Source organism: Glycine max, chromosome 18 (genome assembly GCF_000004515.6).
Source record: "Glycine max cultivar Williams 82 chromosome 18, Glycine_max_v4.0, whole genome shotgun sequence".
Taxonomy (NCBI): Eukaryota; Viridiplantae; Streptophyta; class Magnoliopsida; order Fabales; family Fabaceae; genus Glycine; species Glycine max.
The window spans coordinates 57,305,193-57,327,561 of NC_038254.2; the positions used below are offsets into that span (position 1 = coordinate 57,305,193).

At 31.2% G+C, this 22,369-nt stretch overlaps 2 protein-coding genes across 4 annotated transcripts; one reads left to right on the top strand and one right to left on the bottom strand.

Moving 5' to 3' along the window:
* The first annotated feature begins 5,564 nt into the window (after positions 1–5,564).
* LOC100794763 (phenylalanine--tRNA ligase, chloroplastic/mitochondrial) lies at positions 5,565–15,342 on the top strand. 3 transcript variants are annotated; one of them, XM_014770874.2, is made up of 11 exons: positions 5,565–5,715; positions 6,462–6,788; positions 7,298–7,488; positions 8,752–8,958; positions 9,036–9,153; positions 9,876–9,952; positions 11,954–12,133; positions 12,320–12,364; positions 12,975–13,079; positions 14,796–14,909; positions 15,020–15,342. In XM_014770874.2, exons 2-11 carry the CDS (start codon positions 6,581–6,583, stop codon positions 15,068–15,070), a joined length of 1,296 nt encoding a protein of 431 aa, XP_014626360.1. In that variant the 5' UTR covers positions 5,565–5,715; positions 6,462–6,580; the 3' UTR covers positions 15,071–15,342. The 3 variants fall into 3 exon arrangements, with proteins under 3 accessions (XP_014626360.1, XP_040868164.1, XP_006603042.1); XM_041012230.1 differs by lacking the exon at positions 5,565–5,715 and adding an exon at positions 5,758–6,332; XM_006602979.3 differs by lacking the exon at positions 5,565–5,715 and adding an exon at positions 6,965–7,067 and having other exon boundaries at positions 6,677–6,788.
* A 3,875-nt stretch (positions 15,343–19,217) lies between these two features.
* Positions 19,218–21,974, bottom strand: LOC100795295 (ATP-dependent Clp protease proteolytic subunit 3, chloroplastic). The gene is made up of 5 exons (XM_003552658.5): positions 21,631–21,974; positions 21,144–21,258; positions 20,618–20,793; positions 19,804–19,899; positions 19,218–19,702 (listed from the first exon to the last, which is right to left on the bottom strand). The coding sequence occupies exons 1-5, from the start codon at positions 21,916–21,918 to the stop codon at positions 19,409–19,411; spliced, it is 969 nt and encodes a 322-aa protein (XP_003552706.1). The 5' UTR covers positions 21,919–21,974; the 3' UTR covers positions 19,218–19,408.
* Between the last annotated feature and the right edge of the window lie 395 nt (positions 21,975–22,369).

The following is a 22,369-nucleotide window of genomic DNA, read 5'->3' on the forward strand; positions in this document are numbered from 1 at the left end:
ATGCTTTAAAATTGGTTTTGTGGTGCCATGTTTTATTGAAAAGAAAAAAAAACAATTGTTTTAAATCTAGGCAGAATTATAAAAAAGTGATTTTGGGTTGCCTTTCTTTTCTGTCAATGAGTATGACTTGCTTTCCAACATTCCATACATGGTGCATCGATTCAAAATTATACGTTGTGATTTAAGATAACGAGCGTATACATTCTAAAAAAATATTTTTATTATATAAAATATTATTTTGATTTAAGGGAATGTGTACATCCTAAAAAAAGGTACGTATAAGGAATACATCCTATTACCAAAAAAAAGGTAATTTGTACATATTATAGTAAAATAATTTTCAAACTAAAAGTATTTGTTAAAAAGTAAAGTAAAAGTAGTTAGTTCCACATTGGTTAGGAAATAATTCAATAAAGGATATATATAAAAAAATGTGGACCATATAAACCTAATGTCAAGGTTTTAGTTCTTCCGATCCTAGTGTTTCACCCCTAGAGTCATATAAAAGAGCTTATTAGCAATGTGGGGATTAGATATATAGTTCAATATCTCTCTCTCTCTATAATGATGATAATGAAAATTAAACTTAGTGGATTTGTTGTCTAGTTCTCTTTACTTATCATTATCATTAGCTCATGAACTCGTGTAAGTACTCCATGAGTTCCCGATCGAACAATGTTTTTCATTATTAAAAGAGTCGAAATTAAAATAACTATAAATTAGTTAAATATTTAGATCAAATACCATAAATAATTAGTGGCATTGTTAAAGAAATAATTTAAAATTAAATAATGATTATTTTGGATTAGGTTGAGATTTTTAAAGAATAATTCCCTTAATATATAGAATTCTTTAAAGGATTAGTGAAACTGAATCTTTGTAAAGTAGTTTGTCGAATTTCCATTGATAAACTTTCAAGAGCTCAAAGCTTCAAACAACAAAAATGAAGGAGGAAGAAGATGATTAAGGAGAAATTGACACATTCAACTGACTAAGATCAGTCCAATAGTAAGTTAGACCTAAATTTTGACAGACTTTTATACTTTAAATAAGAAAGTTATATGTTGAACATTTTTATCAATATAGGTAGCTAGCTTTTTTTTAAAAAAAAAAACAAATTAATAATAAATATTATTTTGTTGATAGACCTAAAATTTAAATTTTAGTTATTTTATTTTTGGATTGACCAACAATCAACAACTTATTAGAATGATAAGCCTAATTGCAGATTTGTAACAAAGGATTCACACACCTTAAAAAGAGTTCAATCTAAAATCTCATTCAAAGTTATACACACATAAGTGTTTGTAAAAGGTATTTAACTAAACACCAATGAACCCAACTAAGGAATCTAAACACTTTTCAAGTCACAAAAATCTATAAGACGAGGGGTTTGAAATACATCAGAATGTGCTAACTTTCAAAGATTAAGAATCATACCTGTTCCTCTAAAAAATCATTCGTTATTTTAGTTGTTAAATTTGTTAGCGATCGATCGATTTTTCAATTTCTAAAACTAGCCGTTTTAATTTCTTTTTTAATTTGACTCAAATTAACGAGCTTTATTTTTTTTCCCAAAGTTTGTATTGTTTTGAAAAAAAAGAAACGAAAAATTAATTTCAATTTTGTTGCATGTTATCATTTTCATTTTTTTATGAAGTTATCATTTTCGTATGATTATGTATTTTTATCTATATTTTTTTTGCATTTAATATCATGATATATTGTCTTTCAAAATAATAATAATACATAAATGTACTATTATTAATTCTATGTATTTAAATATATATGTATAAAGTTTTGCAAAATAAATTTCTTTCTCTCGCTCTCTCTAAAGCATTCTTTATTACAAAAGAAACATTCTATGTATTTTGGGAGAACTCTGGGTATCCTCTAGTTGAGAATTATACATGCACTAATTTTTTTGAAGTACTGAGATGCATTAAAAAATTGATTTCTTCTGACATATATTCTTCAAGACACATTCTATGCATGGCCATTAATATGTATTAAGTAGAATAATAATAAAAGACATTGGCTTAATAATGAAGCAACTTCAATTTAAAAACTTTCACTCTAAACGTGTATCACCACATTTAATTTCGAGTTATTAGTACGTACGTAGTAAATCATCTTTAAAATGTCATGTATATTTTTTAGACTATATATGTATATACTTAAAATACTTTCATATTATATATATATATATATATATATATATATATACATATATATATATATATATATGTATATATATTTATAATTTTATTTTGTGTTTCTCTTAGTTTTAAATATTTTTATTTAATTTCAGTAAAAGAATAATGTTATTTTAAAGGTGCTATTAATAATTTTTATGTGCCAGTAATACCGTTAATTATATTGGCATACTAGTGAAATAAAATGTTAAGAATAAAATAAATGTGTAAAAAAAGTTAGGAAATATAGATTGTGTGGACCTCAATTTTTTTTTTTTTTGGTTATGATAATAACTGTTTGAGAAGTGAAATTTGGTTAATATATGTTATAGACACACGATTTATTTAATATGTATTGTATTAAGACTTAAGAGTATGTTGGGTCAAAATTAAAATTCCAAAGTTAATTATATAATTTGTCCTCCAATCGGAGGGAGAATAATTGACCTACCTAATGTGCAAAGTGGCTATATCTTTCAAACCCTAAAAAATGGGGCAAAAAGAAGAAATTAAAGCATTATGCAACCCCACATATACAGAACAGAACAAAACAAAACCACCGCCCAAGGATCAAAATTCCTTGTTGACTCGGAACAGTTTTGTGCTTTTGGTTTTTCTTCTCTCTCATTTTGGCAGGCAGATATTCATCACTTCCAAGTTTGGATTTCTATCAGTCGTTTTCCCTTTCCCTACACAAGCATTTTTTTTTATCTTTTCTGTTTTAATAATTTGTAATGTTTGATAATATTTTATATAATATAAAAAACATAAAATAATTATTTTTTTGGAAAAATCTTGTATTAAACAGTAAAAAAAATTATTATTATAAAAAGTTTTCTTGTATAATCTATTCATTTCCTTTTATTCTTTTTTTCACTCATCTAAATGAGTGGAGTTTTTTTTTTAATTTATTTTTCTCGTATTTTGTATATTTAAGCAACATATCTTTATTTTTTTTATTTTAATTTTTACCCTCACATTTCTAATCTTCTTTGTCCTATTTCATTCCTTATCCAAGAAAAATGTTTATTTGTTTTAAAATCTAGTAGAATTAATTTTGAACCAATATTTAAATTTATTTCTATAACAAATTTTACATTAAAAATACATACCAAAAAAGAGTTATTTTAGAAATAAAATAATATTTAATTGCAAAAAAAAACAAAACTCACCTATTTAGCCAAGGAGCTAGGCTCCTGATGAACCTGGATTAGGAGGTTGCTCTTCTCAACAATGTGAGGAAAGAAATCAGTGCGCTGATTTTTTTGTTTAGATTGATTTGATGAAATAAATGTTTATTTTAATAAAATAAGTAATATTTTTTAGTATTTTTCTCTAAATTACTTCTGTTTAAAAAAATAATTTTTAACTTATTTTAAAAAATAAATCCTATCTACTTCTTAAAAAAATACTTATATAAAAAATATTTATTTTAAAATTTAAACAAAGTCATCCTTAGAGTGTGGGGAAGATTATATCGTCTTATATTGCATCACACATTCCCCATCATGGCATCACAGTTGTACTGATGCATCTAGGGTGCATTTCTTTGGGGTGTAATTTTGCTTGGCTTTTCTGTTTTTGTTCTCTTGTAGTACACTACCCAAAAAACAAGATCACCAGATTGAAGAGAAATAGAGATAGGCTCTCATGTTAAGTAAGTGATATAAATTAGGCTATATGTATATCTTGAGAAAACATAGCTTTTATCAGGATGTGGTCCTTTTGCTCGATCATATATTAAATTAGATCCTAGAAAGAAGAAAAACAAAAGATAATTAACTCTTGATGTCGTTGATGCATATTTGGTGGAATTGGCCGTAGTTTTATCAAAGTTTTCTTCCACACTACAGATTCTCTAACTAACAAATAAGAGTTTTATTCATGGAACTTAGAATCTAAAGCTCTATATGCAAATCCTTAACTCACTAAAACGTACTACTTATCTGAAATGCTGACACATGTCCCCAGCGTCACTTTTCTGATAAGTTACCCTTCTCAAGTGCATTCCTTTGGAAGGCATTTTTGAGAAACTTTTAACCTATAACTTGGATGAGCTGAAGCTTCTCGAACCACATCTCTTTGAACTTTTAATATAATTGACGTAACTGTGTGTATCTCTTACTATCCACGCTCATCATGCATATGCTAAGGAGATCGAAAATATATAATATACTATTGAGAATATTACTAGTTAAATAAAATTATGACACAAAACATACGCGACCTTGGATGAAATTTTAAATAATGAACAATGAACAATAAAATATATATATTCCCAATGATGTATTTGAGGGTATAGAAGAATTCTCCAAAATGCTAATATGGTCTCTTCATAATTCTCCGAGTAATAATGTCATGTGATTATCCAAATGATGTATTCGAGGGTATAGAAAAGTTCTCCAAAATGCTAATAATGAACAATAAAATATATATATTCCCAATGATTGATCGAGGCCAGCATTGGTTGCTGCTAGCATCCATGGTGGCATTGAAATGTCCAGGCACAGTAACATGCAACAGCATTAATCTTCATAGTATGATCCTTCGCAGATATTTCCATATAATTTTTTGCAATATCTCGCATTTTGACGAGAATCATAGAATGAACTTCCTCAGGAGAAAAGTGTCGCTCCTGATGCAGCAGGTACCTAACTGAAAGAAATCAACAACTCTTAAATGAAACAAATACCAAATCTTAAATGGCTTAGTTAAGTTTATGTTCATTTGATATTTTTTTAAATTTTTTTTAAACAGATCTTTCATAAAAGAAATTATTATAAAATTGTCCTTTTATTGTTATATTTTCATTTATTTTTGAGAATTTAAATTTATGATTTTTTCCATTTAATCTTTCTTAATCAAAAACCAAATAAGAAATTATTTATGAAGATTAAAATATAATATTCGTAATATTTATAAAAATTAAAAGGAAAACCTATAATATGTAGAGAGATTAAATGAAAAATAAAAATTACAGAAAAATGTTTAGTAAAAAGATATTTTAGGAAAGACTTGTTTAAAAACATAATAGTCAAAATAAATAAAAAAACATGATTTTTCTACAACTGATGAGCTGCATAGTATTATTGAAGAATCAAATTATTTACATCAAGTTATTATACTAAAGACTAAACTTGAGAAGGAGTCTCCTATATCCGAGCAAATTTACAAAAGAAATATGTAACAAAAATATGGCCAAATTTGACATGATACAAAGTTAATACACTAATAGAATCATAAATTCCTCCTTTCAAAAATAATATAAAACAAAATCAAAAATTCCTTATTAAAGTTAATATTACAAAGTTACAAACTAAAATTTAATGATATAAACATTTCATTTGCCAATGAGCAATTAGAGAGAGTGTGTGGATAAAATAAATTAATAAAAAAAGCCCAATTTATCCGAGAATACAAAAATGGATGGGGCTCTTAACTCTGAACTATAGTAGCTTGAGGCTTGAGCTAGCTACTCTACACACTTAGCACAACAACAACAACAACCATATTTCCAACTGTGAGTTTCCTTCTTCAACGTTCGTTTGAGTCTTATCTGTTATGTTTTCTATTTCGAATTCAATTTCATCCAAATCAATTCTAACCAAACGCACCTTCCAATTACAAGTCGAATTTCCCCCACATTTTGTTACATATTATTAATTAATTAAAGAATAAATTTTTAGTGGAACCCTAACTCTCCGTTAATCAATCGACCAAACAGGCATAGCTGCTGCCCGCTCCGATAGATCCTCTATTCCGCAATTAGTTGCTCTTGAGTTCTTTCCTCTTTGCTTTAGAAGATTTTCTACCTTTGTGTGCTTTTTGTAATTTTATTTTAAGTAATTTACATTAGTTTCAAACTTCAAGTACACTGTGTATGATAAAATTGGTGCTTATCTATACGTTTTGAAGATGTGACACTATAAAGGTGATAACAAACCACTTGAGTTTATAGGATTAAAATCAATTGTGCTTTGTGCTATTAAGTGTGATTTCTTTCTATTCTATTCTATTTATTTATTTATTCTGAAAGCATACATTTTGTGGGCATAATGTTGGGGTTGACCCAAGGTCTCTATTTGCCGCCACCCCCTTTTTGGAAAATAACTTTGATCAGTTCTCAATAGAAACGAGGTTGAGTTGTTTGGCGATTTTAACTTTTTTTTTTCTCTTAATTTCTGATATAGCTAAGTGATCAAATTGCTCATGTTACCTAATTTATTTTGGTCGGATTGAGTTATTTTTAATTAACCTCCCATCCAGTGAGACACCGGATTCTGTAGGATAAGAGCTTATCAAGAGTAGAGTTGCCTTGTGCAATCTGTTTCTGTCTTCTGTCTAGTGCATCAGATATAGCTGGTTAAGATTCTCTACTCGGGTGCATGGCAATGGTGATCTCTTCTGTTCATGCCACACTATTTGCCAGGGCCTCTTTCTTTTGCCAAAGTAGTGGCCTAAGAAGCTTTAGGTCGTGTTTACCTTTCTCATCTTCAGCTGCTTCTGTCTCCACTCACAATTTTTCACGGAAGAAATGGAGGCAGCCAGTGTTGTCAGTATTGGATCTTGGCGGAGTCAACATAAGCAGAGAAGGTACTCTGGGTATTGCTTGTTGTTTTTCTTTTATATCTGAATGTTTATTGTCTTATAAATGCTTATTTGAGCTATAAGCACATATGAATATATTATGATCCACAGAAAAAAAAACTTTCAAACTTGGGCAGGTATGCACTAATATTCTTTTTTTTTTTCTTTTTTTTCCCCCATAGTTTTGAGTCATTTGATACACTGAAGGATGTTCTACACGACCACTAATTGTGTTGTAACTTTTAAGGAGAATGTCCATGACTATGACCTATTTGCACACTTTCTGTGAGTGAATAACATTGAAGTCATTTTATTTAATTTTCACATTTTGATATAATTGCTGTTGCAGAAGTGGCTAGGATGTTTTGGGTGGCCTATAATTTGCTTTATTTATTCTACTTATTTTACTTTCTATATGCCTTTACATTTGTGGTGCTGCTTTATGCTAATGTTTTGGTTGAAAAATGTTCTTTGGTTTATAAAATTCTTATAATTTCTGATTCGTGGTGTTATAGATGTGGTGAGGGATGATCCAACAAATAATGTGCCAGACAATATATTTTCAAAACTTGGAGTGCATCTTCACAGGAGGGATCAACACCCTCTTGGGATACTGAAGAATGCAATTTATGAGTATTTTGACACACATTATTCAAATAAGTTCAACAAGTTTGATGATCTTTGTCCTATTGTTTCAGTGAAGCAGGTATGGAGAAATAAATTGAAGAATTAGTTTCCCTTTGCCTCCTATATGATGCATTGATATTTTTAGCTGTTACTTTGTTTCACACATGTTAATACACTATTTTCTATTTATGCATTTAGTTCCTTCTAGATTTATGCCGATTATTCATTTGAGTATTTCATGCCAATGATGTTCTCTATTTGTCATTTGATGTTATTTGAGTAATTTGCATGTTGATTTTCTTCCGAAGGTAAATGATATTTGTGGAATATCAGATAACATATCTCGTAGTTTTTTAAGACCAATAAACTTGTTTAAATCCTTAAACAAGCCTCTAAAAGGGAAAAACAAGTATTTTGAAAGTAATTGATACTAATTTGTTTATGAATTTATTTTATGAATTACATATGTTTGTACCTGTGATATTATATATTTTTCTTTGATATGAACTCACAAAGCTGACTTAGTAAAGGAAACAGTGCTTTTACTTTGGCTTTAATGAATGGTCTATTCAGAGATGATTGAGTCATTGATCTTCTGTTTTTTCTTTAATGAATGTTTTAAAATTTGTTGCAATTTCTGTTTGGGTTTATGCGGCTTATAACATTTGGGGGCTTTTGATCAAATGGCTCTTCAGTCCTTTGGTGGTGGTGCTTTTGATGAAATTATATTATTCTTCAATCTTTTCTTGTACATGGTGTTGCATTTGATCAAATGACTTAATTCTTCAGTCGTTTTTTGTGATGTTATTTAACCAGTATCTGCAGATTCTTTAATCCTTTCCGTTTGGAAAGTTATATAAAACAGAGGAAAAGGGGGATAAAGAAAGAATGCTATTCAAAAGGATGACTATAGTAACATTGTACATGACTCCATATATAAAAAATACTGTTAATGCTAGTTTTTAAGCATAATTGTACTTTATTTCTGATAGTAAACAAAAATTTCTGATGCATCAACCATATTTACAGGTTGAATGAAGTTCAAGTTTCACGGTCATATTAATTTAAACTAATATAGTTAATTATTGAAACCTCAGTTAAGAATACTGCTATGTCTTGTCGATGTTATATTTTCTACATAAAAGTAAATGTGCCACCTCAGCTCTGCTAATATAGTTCTTCGATCCATTGTTTTTATCCCTTTCATTTTGATTGCTTATCTTACTTATCACTTCTTTTTGGTTGATAAGGTGGTTTGAACTCTGGTTGGGTTTCTTTGTGACAATCTTCTTGTAGAATTTTGTTGAGGTCTTGGCTCCTTACAATCTTTTTCTTGTTGCAGAATTTTGATGATGTCTTGGTTCCTGAAGACCATGTAAGTAGGAGCTATAATGATACTTACTACATAGACCCTCAGACTGTTTTGAGGTGCCACACAAGTGCTCATCAGGCAGAATTATTGAGAACTGAATACACCCATTTCCTTGTTACTGGAGATGTTTACCGTAGGGATTCAATTGATTCAACTCATTATCCTGTCTTCCATCAAGTATGTCCCCATATGCAGTAACTGGTTTAATCTAATAATAATTAACTTTATATAATTTTATCTTTTTTATTTTGTAGATGGAAGGCTTTCGGGTTTTTGTTCCGGAAGAATGGGAGGCATCTGGAATGGATGCCACATTATTTGCAGCAACAGACTTAAAGCAATGCCTTGAGGGTCTAGCACGTCATTTATTTGGTATTTCCAAATGACCAATATGTGCACTTCATTTTCAGTTGCTGCATTTTGATAATTAATGAGGATTTGTAAGACGAGTTAGTTAAAGTAAAGAAAATAATCAATTTATGGTGGCTAGATACTTCATCTTTATTGCATATACATCAATACATGCATTTTCCATTGTTCATGTCAAGATAAAAAATACTTTTTAAAAAATTATGAAGAGGAGAAATTTGCTTCATGACTTTTGACTTAGTGTGAAGGACGGAAGTTGTGGAAACATCCTCTTTGAGGGTAAGGTTGTATACATCTGACCTTTGTAGAAGAACTCACAATGGTAGGAGCCTGGATGTGTTGGGCTGCAATTTATGTTATACAACTTAGTTGTCCCAACATTATAAAAGAAAATTGTGTACAACAATACCAACAAAATACATGTGTATAATTTACATAGTCTTCCTTAATGCACTATTTGATACAAAGGAGGGGAGGGAAATGAAAAAAATTACTATTATATACTTAGAATGGTAAAATAAAGCTATTCGATTAAGAATAATTTAGCCTAATTATTGTAAAAGTTTTGCTTCCCTCCACATTTCCCAATTCTGAAGGGAGCCAAAATTGAGCAAGGAGGGAGTTTAGCCTCCTCCATCTCCCTCTAACCAAACATTATGTAAATGATTTTCTTTTTTTAAATAGCCTTCTCTGCGCATTTATAGTTTTTCCCTTTTGCGTTTCAGGTGCTGTGGAAATGCGCTGGGTGGATACTTATTTCCCATTTACTAATCCATCGTTTGAACTTGAAATATATTTCAAGGCATGCTATGCATACTTATCTCTATAACATGGTGACAACAAATGTTATTTACTAGTATGATTAAAAAATAATATGAAAAGAAGATTGTGCATTATATATAAAAACTTGTTCATTAAAGTGCACTAGATTCATCCCAAATTGATTGTGACCTTTCAAATTTAAAATTTTATCATCACCATATTTGTCTATTTTATGTGTGATTAAAATTTGCAGACTTCTTAATCCTTGCCCTTTCGTAGCAGATTTTTTCTTCTTAAAAACACAATAGATGTCAAGACACTGGGTTTCTAACCCAGGTTAGAACCTATCCCTTGATAGCGATACCACATAGAAACACATAATAAGATAAAGTGAGAAAGCCAAGGGAAATAATTCCCTGTATATGAATTTATATTTTATACTAATGAATTAGGGGAAGTACAGGTGTAATAGATTTAATCCCTCTGCTCATTACTTCGTAAACTTTATTACTTTTTACTTTTAACAATCTTAACGTCACACTAGTTGTACTTTCACTTCTTTCATTCTAATATGGCATATATCATCTTATAAGCACAAAGGCATGGTTCCATGGAAAACATCTCTAACAAGGTCCCCCTCGTAAGCACATATGGTATATATCATCTCGTAAAACATCAAATAATGGATAAAAGGTTCTTATTTTAAGCATCAGGTAGCATTTGGTGCATGGACAAAATGGAGTGGAGCAATTTTGTTCTCCTTGGTTCCATGCTTCCACCCTTTTAGTGGAACTAAAATGTTCCACTTTTTAACCCCATATCCCATTTTGTTCCATTTAAAATTTACCAAACATAAAATAGAACCCAAGATGTTATGTTTTGTCTTATTCTCTACTGAATGCTACTTTCGTCATTGCAAACATAATAGAAAATTGGTAATTTATCAAAGTTCATCTTATTTCAATTCAATTTGCACAAAATTTATAAAATAAGAAATTATAGGATGCAAGATAGAAAGTTTTCATGGTGTGTAAGAAGTATCATATTCACATGTATCCAATATAGGTATTTGCATTTTATATTCTTCCTAAATTGGAAAATATTTCTTGGTTTCCAAAGTCATTATTCTGTCTAAACTAAATGTTTGTTTTTGCATCATTAATTAAGCCAAGGTCCGTTGTATGCTACTCTCATTTCTGTCATTTGGATGATGATACTTTATTGGACTGATATCGGGATCTGTTGCAGATTTGGAGGATTTGCTGGCATTATCTCCTCTATCTTATTTGTTTCAACTTACAAGTAGTTTAGAGTAGAGATTAGTGTTGCCTTTTACCAATGAGGGTTGGCTCAAATGGTATATGTTCACGAAAACAATCTTGAGATAATTCTTCCCAGTGATCCTTTAGTGGTAGGTTATCTGTGAGACCTTGCTGGGGCTTGTGGCAATGCCCTGACCTTGGAATTAGTCGTCGTATAGTTTTGCATTGATCTGCTACAAAGAGTAATTGAACAAGCTATCTGGCTTTACGTGTAGATTTGTAATGTCTATGCTTCCTTACTGTGCAGTTGTTGGATTGCAATGCTAAAAATTTTCAAAATGTCTCACCTTTGGTTCTTGCGGGATACAATTTTTAAACCCTTTCAACATCTTCAAAATTTTCTTCTTAGTTTCTTCAATAGATTATTCTTATACCAGAATCCTAATCAGGTTGACATGTCAGAAAGTCTAGCATGGCCAAACTATTTAGATTAGGACGTTCTTTATGAATAATTGAGAGTGGGACTAGAATCTGGAGGGGAAGAAGTCATATTTGCATCACCCCACTACTTATGTCATTACTAGTTAGTGCATACGGCCATACACCTTATATCCAATTTGAATTTATGAAGCAGCAGCTTCATTAATGAATGATTTAACCAGAAGCTATCCATAAGTCATTTATTCCTATGCTTGTTTTATTTCTCTTCATCCCTGTTTTTTCCCACTCAATAGTTTTCTAATAAAATCAAGTAATGTCTATTATATCTTTTATTGCAGGAAAAGTGGTTGGAAGTTTTGGGGTGTGGAGTGACAGAGCAAGAGATTCTGAAGAGAAATGGGAAACCTAATAATGTTGCTTGGGCTTTTGGTCTAGGGTTGGAGAGGTTAGCTATGGTTCTATTTGACATACCTGATATTCGTCTCTTTTGGTCAAATGATGAGCGATTTACCTCTCAGGTATTTCATGGATATGTTCAACTAGCATCCTTCAATGCTGTCTCTTCTTTTTCCCGGTTGCCATATGTGATGTGACTACAAGAATTTATGATGTAGTCATCTTGAGAATCAAAATATTATCTGTTTAGTTCTTTTGTGATCTCTTCTCTAATGTATTGCTTGTTTGCCTTTTGATTTTATATACAGTTTTCCAAGGGTCAGTTGGGAGTCAAATTTAAGCCATTTTCAAAGGTAACATCTACATGTCCAAATGTGTGCCTACCCTTGGGTGTATACATTTCTTATCACTTTTCTGAGTATGTTCACGTCTAGGAATATCTCTTACTCCTTACAATATATGGCTACAATTTAAACGTGAAAGCTGGATGAGAAGGATTCATGTAATTGAAAGTTAAGATGGCCCATGTAAATTGTCATGTAAAACTCTGTTTTGTGCAATGAGAACAAATAGTGAGTTTTGAGGGTCTAATCTAAATTGCAAGATACAGTTAAGCTTAGACCTGCATATGTCCATGGGTTTGATGCTTCACTATGTTAAAAGCCTTTTACTAAACAATCTTTCAAGCATCTTGTATACAGTTAGTTATTTTAAACTAACAGATGTAGATATATTTTCTGTATTTTAGTTTTATTCTTGTCAAATGATACTTGTCTTTTATGTAAATCTCAGACCAGAAGGCATTTTACTAAGCAATCTTTCGAGCATCTTGGCGGTTATGTTCTCTGCATGTCTGACTGTCTTGCTATTCATTTTGAGTCTTGAATCTTGAGGAATCTATATTTTTATTTCAGTGGACACAGTCTTGTGAGAGCATTCTAATTTTTGTGTTTGCCTTTGCAGTATCCTCCTTGTTACAAGGACATGAGTTTCTGGATCAATGAATCATTCACCGAAAACAATCTGTGTGAAGTTGTTAGAGGAATAGCCGGGGATCTTGTCGAGGAGGTACATCTTTGAATAATTTGGGCAGAACTTTTTTGTGACATTTTACAATTGTTTGGATTCACAATTAGCTGCTTTCTTAATGTTCAATGGCAACAAAGTGCGTATTAGATGAGCTGATCTTGTACTATTGACTAGGGTTGATAATATTTTCAGATGCTGCATTTTTTACTTCAGAAAAAAATCACCAAATTATGACACCCAAATTGTAAATCTACTAGAATCATTCAACCAGAAGCTTAAAGCTTCACTTGCCATAATATTTTATTGGCTGAAATTAATGCAAAAAGGCAAACCTCGGTTCTGTTTAAGGGAAAGTTGCTAAACCAAACCAGAATACTAGAAATGGCCTTCGCAATCCCATCTTGACAGACAAAGGCATAACATTTATCTTGAAATGAGTTCTATGTTGGTGTGCTTGATCTTATGTGATCTGTAAAATAGATTCCTATTGTTTCCAATGAAGCTACCAAATATAGAGGAAGATTTGGTAGAACCAAAATCCTTTCTGAGCAGGTGGTTGGCATTCATTATTTTAAGACCATATTTTGAAGAGGCTTTGACGAATGTTGTTAATTAGTTCCTACTCCAAGTGCCAACTAAGTTACGAGCAAAGAAATAGTTCTTGGTTGCTACTTGTTCTCATATTGGAATATAAAACTTTCTGAGTTGAATCATTAAATTGAGCGCCAAACTTATATTTCACTATGGTGCCTGATAAAAGAACATACACCAGAAGTTTTGGGGAGTAGGTATTATTGTACAGTAGGATATTCATTCTACTTTATTACTGCTATTGCTAGTGCTCGTGTGAATATAGAGTCAGTTGTAGAAAGATATTGATGTAGAGATAGAACACTGTTTTAGTGGAATAACTGAAGTGATTTGGACATTCATTATTTTACTGTATAGTGATTAATGAAACTTAGTTAATGTGCATAACGTCTATTTAAGTTAACAGAGCATCTATTTAAAGTAGACTTTCCCAATCTGTACTAGCATAACCATTCCCTTGTATATTGCCTTTGGCTTCGTACAATAATCCCTTAGTGGGTCCTCCTCAGCTGGATCTGATGGAACCACCACATTCCAATGTCTGTCACATGGACACATACTTCAATGTTCATGGCTGCCAAGAACAAATCATGAGCAAAAAATGGAGCTTTTGTTTTTTTTTTTTTTTTCCTTTAGGCTGTGATCGGATGTGCAGACAAATAAAAGACCAAAGATGGAAATGAGGTGGTGCAGTTTGGTATGAAAGTAAAGTTACAAGTGGTGGGCCCATAGCTTAAAATTTCCATCTTTTCAGTTGCGGCAAAATTGATCTTTAAGGCAAAAAAAGAAAATCAATTTTTTAAACCAACAAAATTGATTTTCTTTGGTTTTTGGGCAAAAAATCGATTTTCTTTGACACAATTTTTTATTTCTCACCTATTTATCTTAAACCAGACAACACAACATTTTATTTCTACTCTATTTCTCATTTTTCAAATTATCTCTCTTCTATTTCTGTCTACCCATTTCTCTACTCTAAACCAAACACACCCTTACTTGGCTTTTCAACTGTTTAGCTTCTTATTCTTTCTTTTCTCCATTTTTTTTCTTACATTAATCATTTAGTTTTTAACAGGATTATGACATCCTTTCCCCCTTTTTTCATGAGTGCTACATTAAGTTTGATCCCTTTTTCTGTTTTTGTTTGGCTTCTCGAATTTGCAGGTGCAATTAATAGACAATTTCACCAACAAGAAAGGAATGACCAGCCACTGCTATAGGATTGCATATAGGTCTATGGAACGTTCACTCACTGATGAGGAAATAAACGATCTGCAGGTATTAAATATTATTAGAATTACTGGTGCAATCATTACTAGTCTAGGTCTTATGTTGTCATATTTTGTTTTGAAAGTTACCAACACTTGTTTTACCCCTTGTCAATGCAGTGGAAAGTAAGAGAACAGGTGCAGAGCAAATTGAATGTTGTCTTAAGATGAGCTATAAATGTTGAAAATTTACAGCTTTGCTGTGTTCAATCTCATTTTTGTTAATGTATAGATGTTTTGCCTCCCTTTAGCGATTGAACAGCGCTATAGACAGATGTATTATTTAATTTCACATAGTGAATATACCCTACAATACATAACGAGCCATGGCTAGTCCAACAGGATTATCTGTATTATCTACTGTCCTGTTTTGGGGAAAAAAATATTTTATTGTAAAATTTCTGGACCCCGACACACGAAATGGTATGTTCTCCAACAATAAATCTTTTGTTTGTGTTTTCATAGCAAAGCACTGATATGATCTTGCCGAAAAATAAAAGAATCCTCATTGCCAAACAGTGGGATTGTGGACGATTGTTTATACATTACGGGTCCATCTTTTTGTCTCAATGTATGCAAGGAATGTTTTGATTTGTGCTATTCTAGATATGCCAAAGAATGTATGCAATGACAGTTGCTAAGTTTCTGTGATAGTAAAAAAATCTAAAATAAATTCTTTTAAGGTTTTGTATAAATGTGGCTCGTTTCCCTATTTTTCTTTGCTAGAAAAAGTCAAAGACGAGAAACATTTAGAGCAGAAAACATACCCGACATACTCTCGTAGCAAGTAAAAAATTGAATAAACAACTTCATGTTTCAATAATTCTCTCTTTACCATCACATTTTCAAACTTGAGGTTCTTTCTTCTAAAGTTTTTTTTCATAAATATTTTCTAGAATTAAAACCAAACATATTTCTATTTTGAAAATAGAAAGAAGGTCATTAATGATCCAAACAAGATTCAGAAAAATTGTTTATTGTGGAGATATTTGTTGCTTCTACTAATAAATAATAAATAAATTAAATATAAATAAATTTTTAGAATTTTAAGAAAATAGTACATATATTAATTGTCTAATAAATGTCTAAAGATCAAACATAAAATTCATTTTCAATTATGAGTTTTTTTTTAAAACAAACAAGTTTATAGTTTTCAACTTATTAAAAAATCGTCTAATACTTAATGCATACAATAATAACAATTTCGATAAGGACATTCCTTTTTATTATAGTAATATATAATAGTTTATAAGATGATTGGTAAGGAAACTTGATAATTTTGATTTCGATAATGATCCTATGGGTATTAAGAAGCTAAGATTGAAAAAATAAAATTTTGAAAATAAATGAAGATTGAAAAGAGTAAAGGGTTTAAAAAGATATACTATAATAAAGAAACAAGAATTCATAAAAGATGTGAATTGAATACATATATAATGATTTGTTGAACCTTTAGTCAATTTAGATGTTGTTGGTGTTTGAGGAATTAAAAATGTGTTAGGGAACCAGTTAGGAACCCCATTTCACACTTTCCAAAGCAACTATATGTTGCTTCACATTCATGTGATTTGATAATTGATTTTGGTTCATCTCACTGCTACTCTCAAACATGCTATAAGTAATTGTGTTTTAACCCCTTAAAAATTGACAATCAACAATTTTATTGATAGACTTCTAATTAGTCAAATTATATGATATAAATACATTAATCTGATATCAGTAACAGTCTTCATATAATTTTTGCATAATCGTGTCAACTAATATCGAAAAAATACTTTGATCTCCCGTACTTTTCAATCATACCTGCATCAATGAAATTATTGAAATTAATAATCTCAATTGAAATAACTTCCTTTGATTACACAATTCAATTTCTCAAACTTTTATCCATATTCCAACCATTTTTAAAAGGAATTCATCTCAAAATTTGATTTTTATAACTTCATTAAATTTTACCTAACAAGGTAACAATATGTTTTACTAATGGTTGTGTTCTGTCGGAACAGATCGTGCAATTTTGCCATTTTTGAACTGTTTTTGGGGATCCACCGGCCCACTGCCCCATGCTTGTGTATTACTTTTACTTGTATAGCAGGCACACAAGCAGTCGCCATTGTCACCCAGAGTAAAAAAAGAGTTGTTTCTGGCTTTTTGATTTTCATTCACCGTTTGGCTCATGGTAAAGAAGATGGTTTTGAACTTTATTTTTTTTGTGTTCTGTAACTGCATATTTTGTATTTTTATATTTATCCTTTACACACTGCACTCCCTTTCCTTTCTTCGCAAACCCTGGTCACTATTTTTTGTGCTAACCAAATCTTCACACAACACAACAGCTATGACCCATATTGAGTCCTGCGCTAGAAACAGAGAGCGTGGTGGTTCTGAAATAAATAATATTTTTGTATCTCGCATTGATATAAAATCATTTTTTTATAAAATAGACAATTAGTGTAAATAAAAACTACAAAAATATAATAATTTATTTACTTTTATCATAATCCAACCAATTTAACTTTAAGTGGTTAAGTTTGATTAGGATTAACCCAAAATAAGTTTCAAAACTCTAACAAAACCCATCTAATCAAATATAAGAGTTTAATCACTTATAATATAAAACTTTATATTATAACCCAATCATAAATAATCATTTATAAGACTTTTTAAGATAATTATTATAAAAATAATAAATTAACTTATTATATATGACAGTTTATAATTAAATGACTATGTAAAAGTATTCTAGATAGTTGGTTCATAATCTTTTTAAGCTTGATGTTCACCATCTTTTTACTTATTATACTAGAGTTTTGACTTAACATTAACTCAAACTTATGCACATCAATTTTTTAAGTAACATTATGCAATTTATTAATTTTCATTTCCAATCCATGTCTAGAGTTTGACATAGACTTTACAAAACTAAGCACAAATTGTGAGAGTCAACTCAATTGAACTTTCATATTGACTTTTAAGGATTTCATTACACACATGCATAGATATGAGTAGGTAAATTGTGCAAAAATAGCTACAATGTTAATATTGTGTAATGATTTTTTTTTTTTAGTTTGAAGAAGGATAGAATAAATAAACACTTTCAATACTACTAGATAAAACACGAATGACATGTTAAAACCGTCAATAGAGACTCACCCAAAGAATTAGTACGTAGACCTAAACTACAAACAAACCTACGTACTTGAACTACAATAGTTTTTTCTAATTGTTACTCAACTAGCTTCTTGTGTTAGAGAATCTCAAAAGAGAATTGTCCACCAAACACGAAAGATGACATTGTTGTGATTTGAACCCCACTTCCACATTAGGGTTGTCAATAGAGACCCACTTAATGAATTACTATGCATGCTTGATTACAAGCAATTTTACTTAGTTGTAAGTACTCAATTAATTCTTATGCACTAAGGGATATCACTTAGAAAGATTCCTCCATCAAACAGAAAAATCAAGGTGAACTTGAACCCATGCTTATGAAGAAAGTGAACTTAAATCACATATTTAAACACTTGTGCTTACCCACGTTTACAATAATAAAACTTGTTGTCCTCCCTTGTAAAAATGGAACCCATAGATATTTTTTCTGCATTTAACTCATTTTCTTGCCAATAATCATGTGAAGCTTATTTATTTTCAATTTGTTCAAACTACTTCATTCCTTTTGATTTCACCATATATTGATAAAATCTTATTTAGTATTTGACTTACAATCAGAACACAACCTGTCTCACGTTTTAATAAAAAGACGAAGGTTTTTGACAATTGGCCATCAATGTAAAATTTATTAATCTCTAGCACAAGTAATTTCACTTCCAATTAGTCCATATCCTCAATACCGGAATATGTTTAGACTTTAGAGATTCTTAAATCACCCTTTTCTTTGTCAAACACGATTTGTTTTTTAAAATTAATAATTAGTGCTTATATAATTTCATTCTCCTACTTTGTCTTCTACAGTATAAGCAAAAATAAGTTTATTTGACTTAACGTTCAAAATAACTTTATAATATCTTCTCTGACTTGCTAGGGCAATTTTTTTTTAAAAAAAGGATACTTCATTGAATCTTTAAAGACAGATAAATTCATTTTACAAGAAATACAAGAAAATGAATGTAATGCAAGAAATCTAGTGCTAGAAATTGATGGACACCAAATAAACAGATTACTTTTTTTTTTTTTGTAAACTAGAAACATCTACAAAAGCAAACAAACAGATTACTTTCCAAGCACTATCAGAAGTTTCATTCCAAGGCATGCCAATTAAACACGTAAACCAACCAACCCCCATGAGAAAACATATTCATTAAGGCATCCAACACTCGAAGCATATAAAGAAATTTAAGATAATTAATATACAGTATGGATGTTACGTAGAATATGAGCCTCTATGTCTAAGTGAGAAAAACCCTTTTTATCTTTTGGATGAGGTGATTAACAAATTAAAATCAACAGATCTATTGAGTATAGAAGCAATACAATTATTGTCCCCCTAACTTATACAGCAACGGGTGTTTCGCCTTCTTGTACAGTGCCCTTATCACCATCACTTCCCTGGCTTCCTTTGGATGCATTCTGCAAAAACTTGTGCTCTGAGGGTAAATTTTTCTTCGCTTTCCGGCTTCCTTCAATTTTCCACTGATCCCATACCCGAGTTTTTGGTGGCGGAGATGCATCTCCAATTGGTGCAACCAATCCTGGTTTTCCATCATCAATAACACCATCAACTAAACCATATTCCTTAGCTTCCCAAGGATTCATAAAATTATCACGATCAGTGTCCAATTCAATCTGTGGATAAAATAAAGCAACGTGGGTAAAAACATATGCATCACATTGGTTAACAAACCAATTAGATATTTAGATAAAGGGGGATCCATTTGATATCGAACCTGCTCTTCAGGTTTCCCTGTAATTCTTGATAGTATCTTGTTTATCTTAATCTTGTGATATGCCATTTCTCTTATTCGAATGCTCATTTCTGTAGCCTGCAATTATGTTTTACTTTTTTAGCAATATACAATGGAATGTTTATGCTAAGAACCACTAAGAGAAAAACCATTACACAAGCTGATTTCCAAAGGAACTTATTATGCATATTGTGGTTGCATAGTAATTACAGCAAACATCACGAAATCATAATAGATGACCAGAACAACTCCAGGAAAAATGCTTCTATTAGTTATCACAGTTCACATCACAGTATTTATCAAAACTCACTTTTTTTACTACAAATATTCACCGTATTTGGTTTCTACAAAATTTTACTTAGAATATCAAACTAGCACCATTCTAATGCATCTACAAAGAAAAGCATGCCAATAAAGTTGACCTTTCAATTTCCAACCAAATCAACTCTTTTAAAACTTTCCTTCCAGGTTCCAGCCAACAAGCTTGAACCTCAACAGGCACAGACCAAAGTAAATAAGAGCATAGTGTGACATGAAATCAGAAATTCAATCCACCTCATGCTTGCACACCCAAAGTACCAATACCACACAGCCACCTCAGGCTTAGCATGTTTGGTTATTGAAGTTTTGTTTTAATACTTTCCTCATCGTATAATTCTCTAATATACACTTGAAATCTAAAATTAGCCTAATCTTTAACCTGATCACATAAATGCAAATGAAAGTAACCAAAAAAACTTTAGACCTACTTCTAATTGACAAAAATCAAAGCCAAAATATATGAGGACATTCTTACTTTTCCACCAGCAGTTCCAAGTGGCTGATGGATCATAACTCTTGAATTCGGCATACAATACCTCTTGCCTTTTGTACCAGAAGCAAGAATAAATGCACCCATGGATGCAGCAAGCCCAAGGCAAACAGTTGACACATCTGCCTTGCACAACTTCATGGCATCGTAAATTCCCATTCCTAATTGAAATGATAAACAAAGAACAATTAGCAGAAGACAGACATATTTCAGATTCATTAAACTGAACAATGCCCCAAACTTCACTAACAGTGTGTTCCTATCCTACAGTCACAGATTCAATACATTCAATCTCTTGTTGAGAGAACCTTTTAAATGTTCTAATGAGATTCAAGTTTTCACAGATCTGAATTATCTCGTGAATCAGCATCAACAAAGCCTTAAATCTCATGCCTGGGATTAAGAAAGCTAACATTGAATAACAAATTGAGCTCAGAAGTCAAATGCATCTGTTAGTCAGGTGGTTAAAAATAATCGTGTAAAAGCAGTGAATAAAACTTAGTCAACATACCAGCAGTTACAGAACCACCAGGTGAATTTATAAATAACTTAATGTCTTTCTTGGAGTCTTCAGCATCCAAAAACAAAAGCTGACTAATGATAAAATCTGCAGTCATATCATCCACCTGATCAAACAAAACAATTCACCAACACACCATCAGATACTGTCTCACTCTTTGCAATTGCATTCCCTTTTCATAGTGCTTATTTTCTTCTTCTTTATTTTGATATATTGGGGCATCCCACAGTTCAGAATGAACCCACATTAACAAGCCAAACATTTCTCAAAATAAACAGCATCAAACATGTAATTGTGGGCGTGCTTTAGAATGAACCCACATGAACAAGTTTGCAAATTCCCCTTAAAAACATAACCAGAAAGACCAAGGCTATTCTTAAAATATGAAAACAACAAAATCCATCCCAAAATATTTATATATATGTAGAGAGAGAGAGAGAGAGAGAGAGAGAGAGAGAGAGAGAGAGAGAGAGAGAACCTGAGAACCCAAAAAAATAATTCTTTGACGGAGAAGCATGTTGGTGGCGTCGAGCTCTTCGAATCTGGGAAGCCATGGGGAAGCGGTGGATGCAGAAAAATCGTGTGGAGAAACGAGCCAGTTGGAGGACAAGGTTTGTCTGGAGGCGTTAACTATGGACAAAGGTTTTGTTCTTCTGGTTTTGGTTGAAGCTGTGGGAATGGGAATTTGAGAGTGGAAAAGGCCATGCTTATGCTTCAACTTCGAGCTTAAGGGTATACATGATGTTGAGGATAAACTAACCTCCATCTTCTTCTCTTCGCCCCCCTCTTCTTTTTGTTTTGTTTTAGCTCGATGTGGTGCTCACCCCTTTGTTTGATTGAAGCTCATGAATGTAAACTGGGCTTAGATTTGGGCTCTACAGTTCCTCTTGGAGCCCAACTATTTGCCTTTATTTTCTTACATTTTCCTTTTTTTTTTCTAAACCACACAACCATCTTTTATTATGTGTAATCGTGTTTGAATTAGTTAGGAAGCTATGTATACGATAAAGTTTTCCAAGTATTTCATAGTACTCAGGGGACTTCTGTATTTTGGAAATTAGTTTTTGCAATTGTTCTTTCAGAGTTTAATTTTCAGAATATAAAAGAGGGCGTGTTAAAAAAGCAAAAAAAAAGTGTACGAAAATTCATTCCCAAACAATTTACCTTTGCTATTGAAGTGCATAATGAAGTGAAAGATATATTTTTTCTTCTTCTTA

Bases quoted from the DNA above. Each gene is read 5' to 3' on its own strand.
- LOC100795295 (XM_003552658.5), bottom strand. From the start codon at position 21,918: ATGGAGGTTAGTTTATCCTCAACATCATGTATACCCTTAAGCTCGAAG. The intron at 21,259-21,630 runs GTTCTCTCTCTC...TTGTTTGATCAG, and splicing joins TTATTTTTTTGGGTTCTCAG to GTGGATGATATGACTGCAGA. The intron at 20,794-21,143 runs GTATGTTGACTA...CATTTCAATTAG, and splicing joins TGGTGGTTCTGTAACTGCTG to GAATGGGAATTTACGATGCC.
- LOC100794763 (XM_014770874.2), top strand. From the start codon at position 6,581: ATGGCAATGGTGATCTCTTCTGTTCATGCCACACTATTTGCCAGGGCC. The intron at 8,959-9,035 runs GTATGTCCCCAT...TTTATTTTGTAG, and splicing joins ATTATCCTGTCTTCCATCAA to ATGGAAGGCTTTCGGGTTTT. The intron at 12,134-12,319 runs GTATTTCATGGA...TTTTATATACAG, and splicing joins ATGAGCGATTTACCTCTCAG to TTTTCCAAGGGTCAGTTGGG.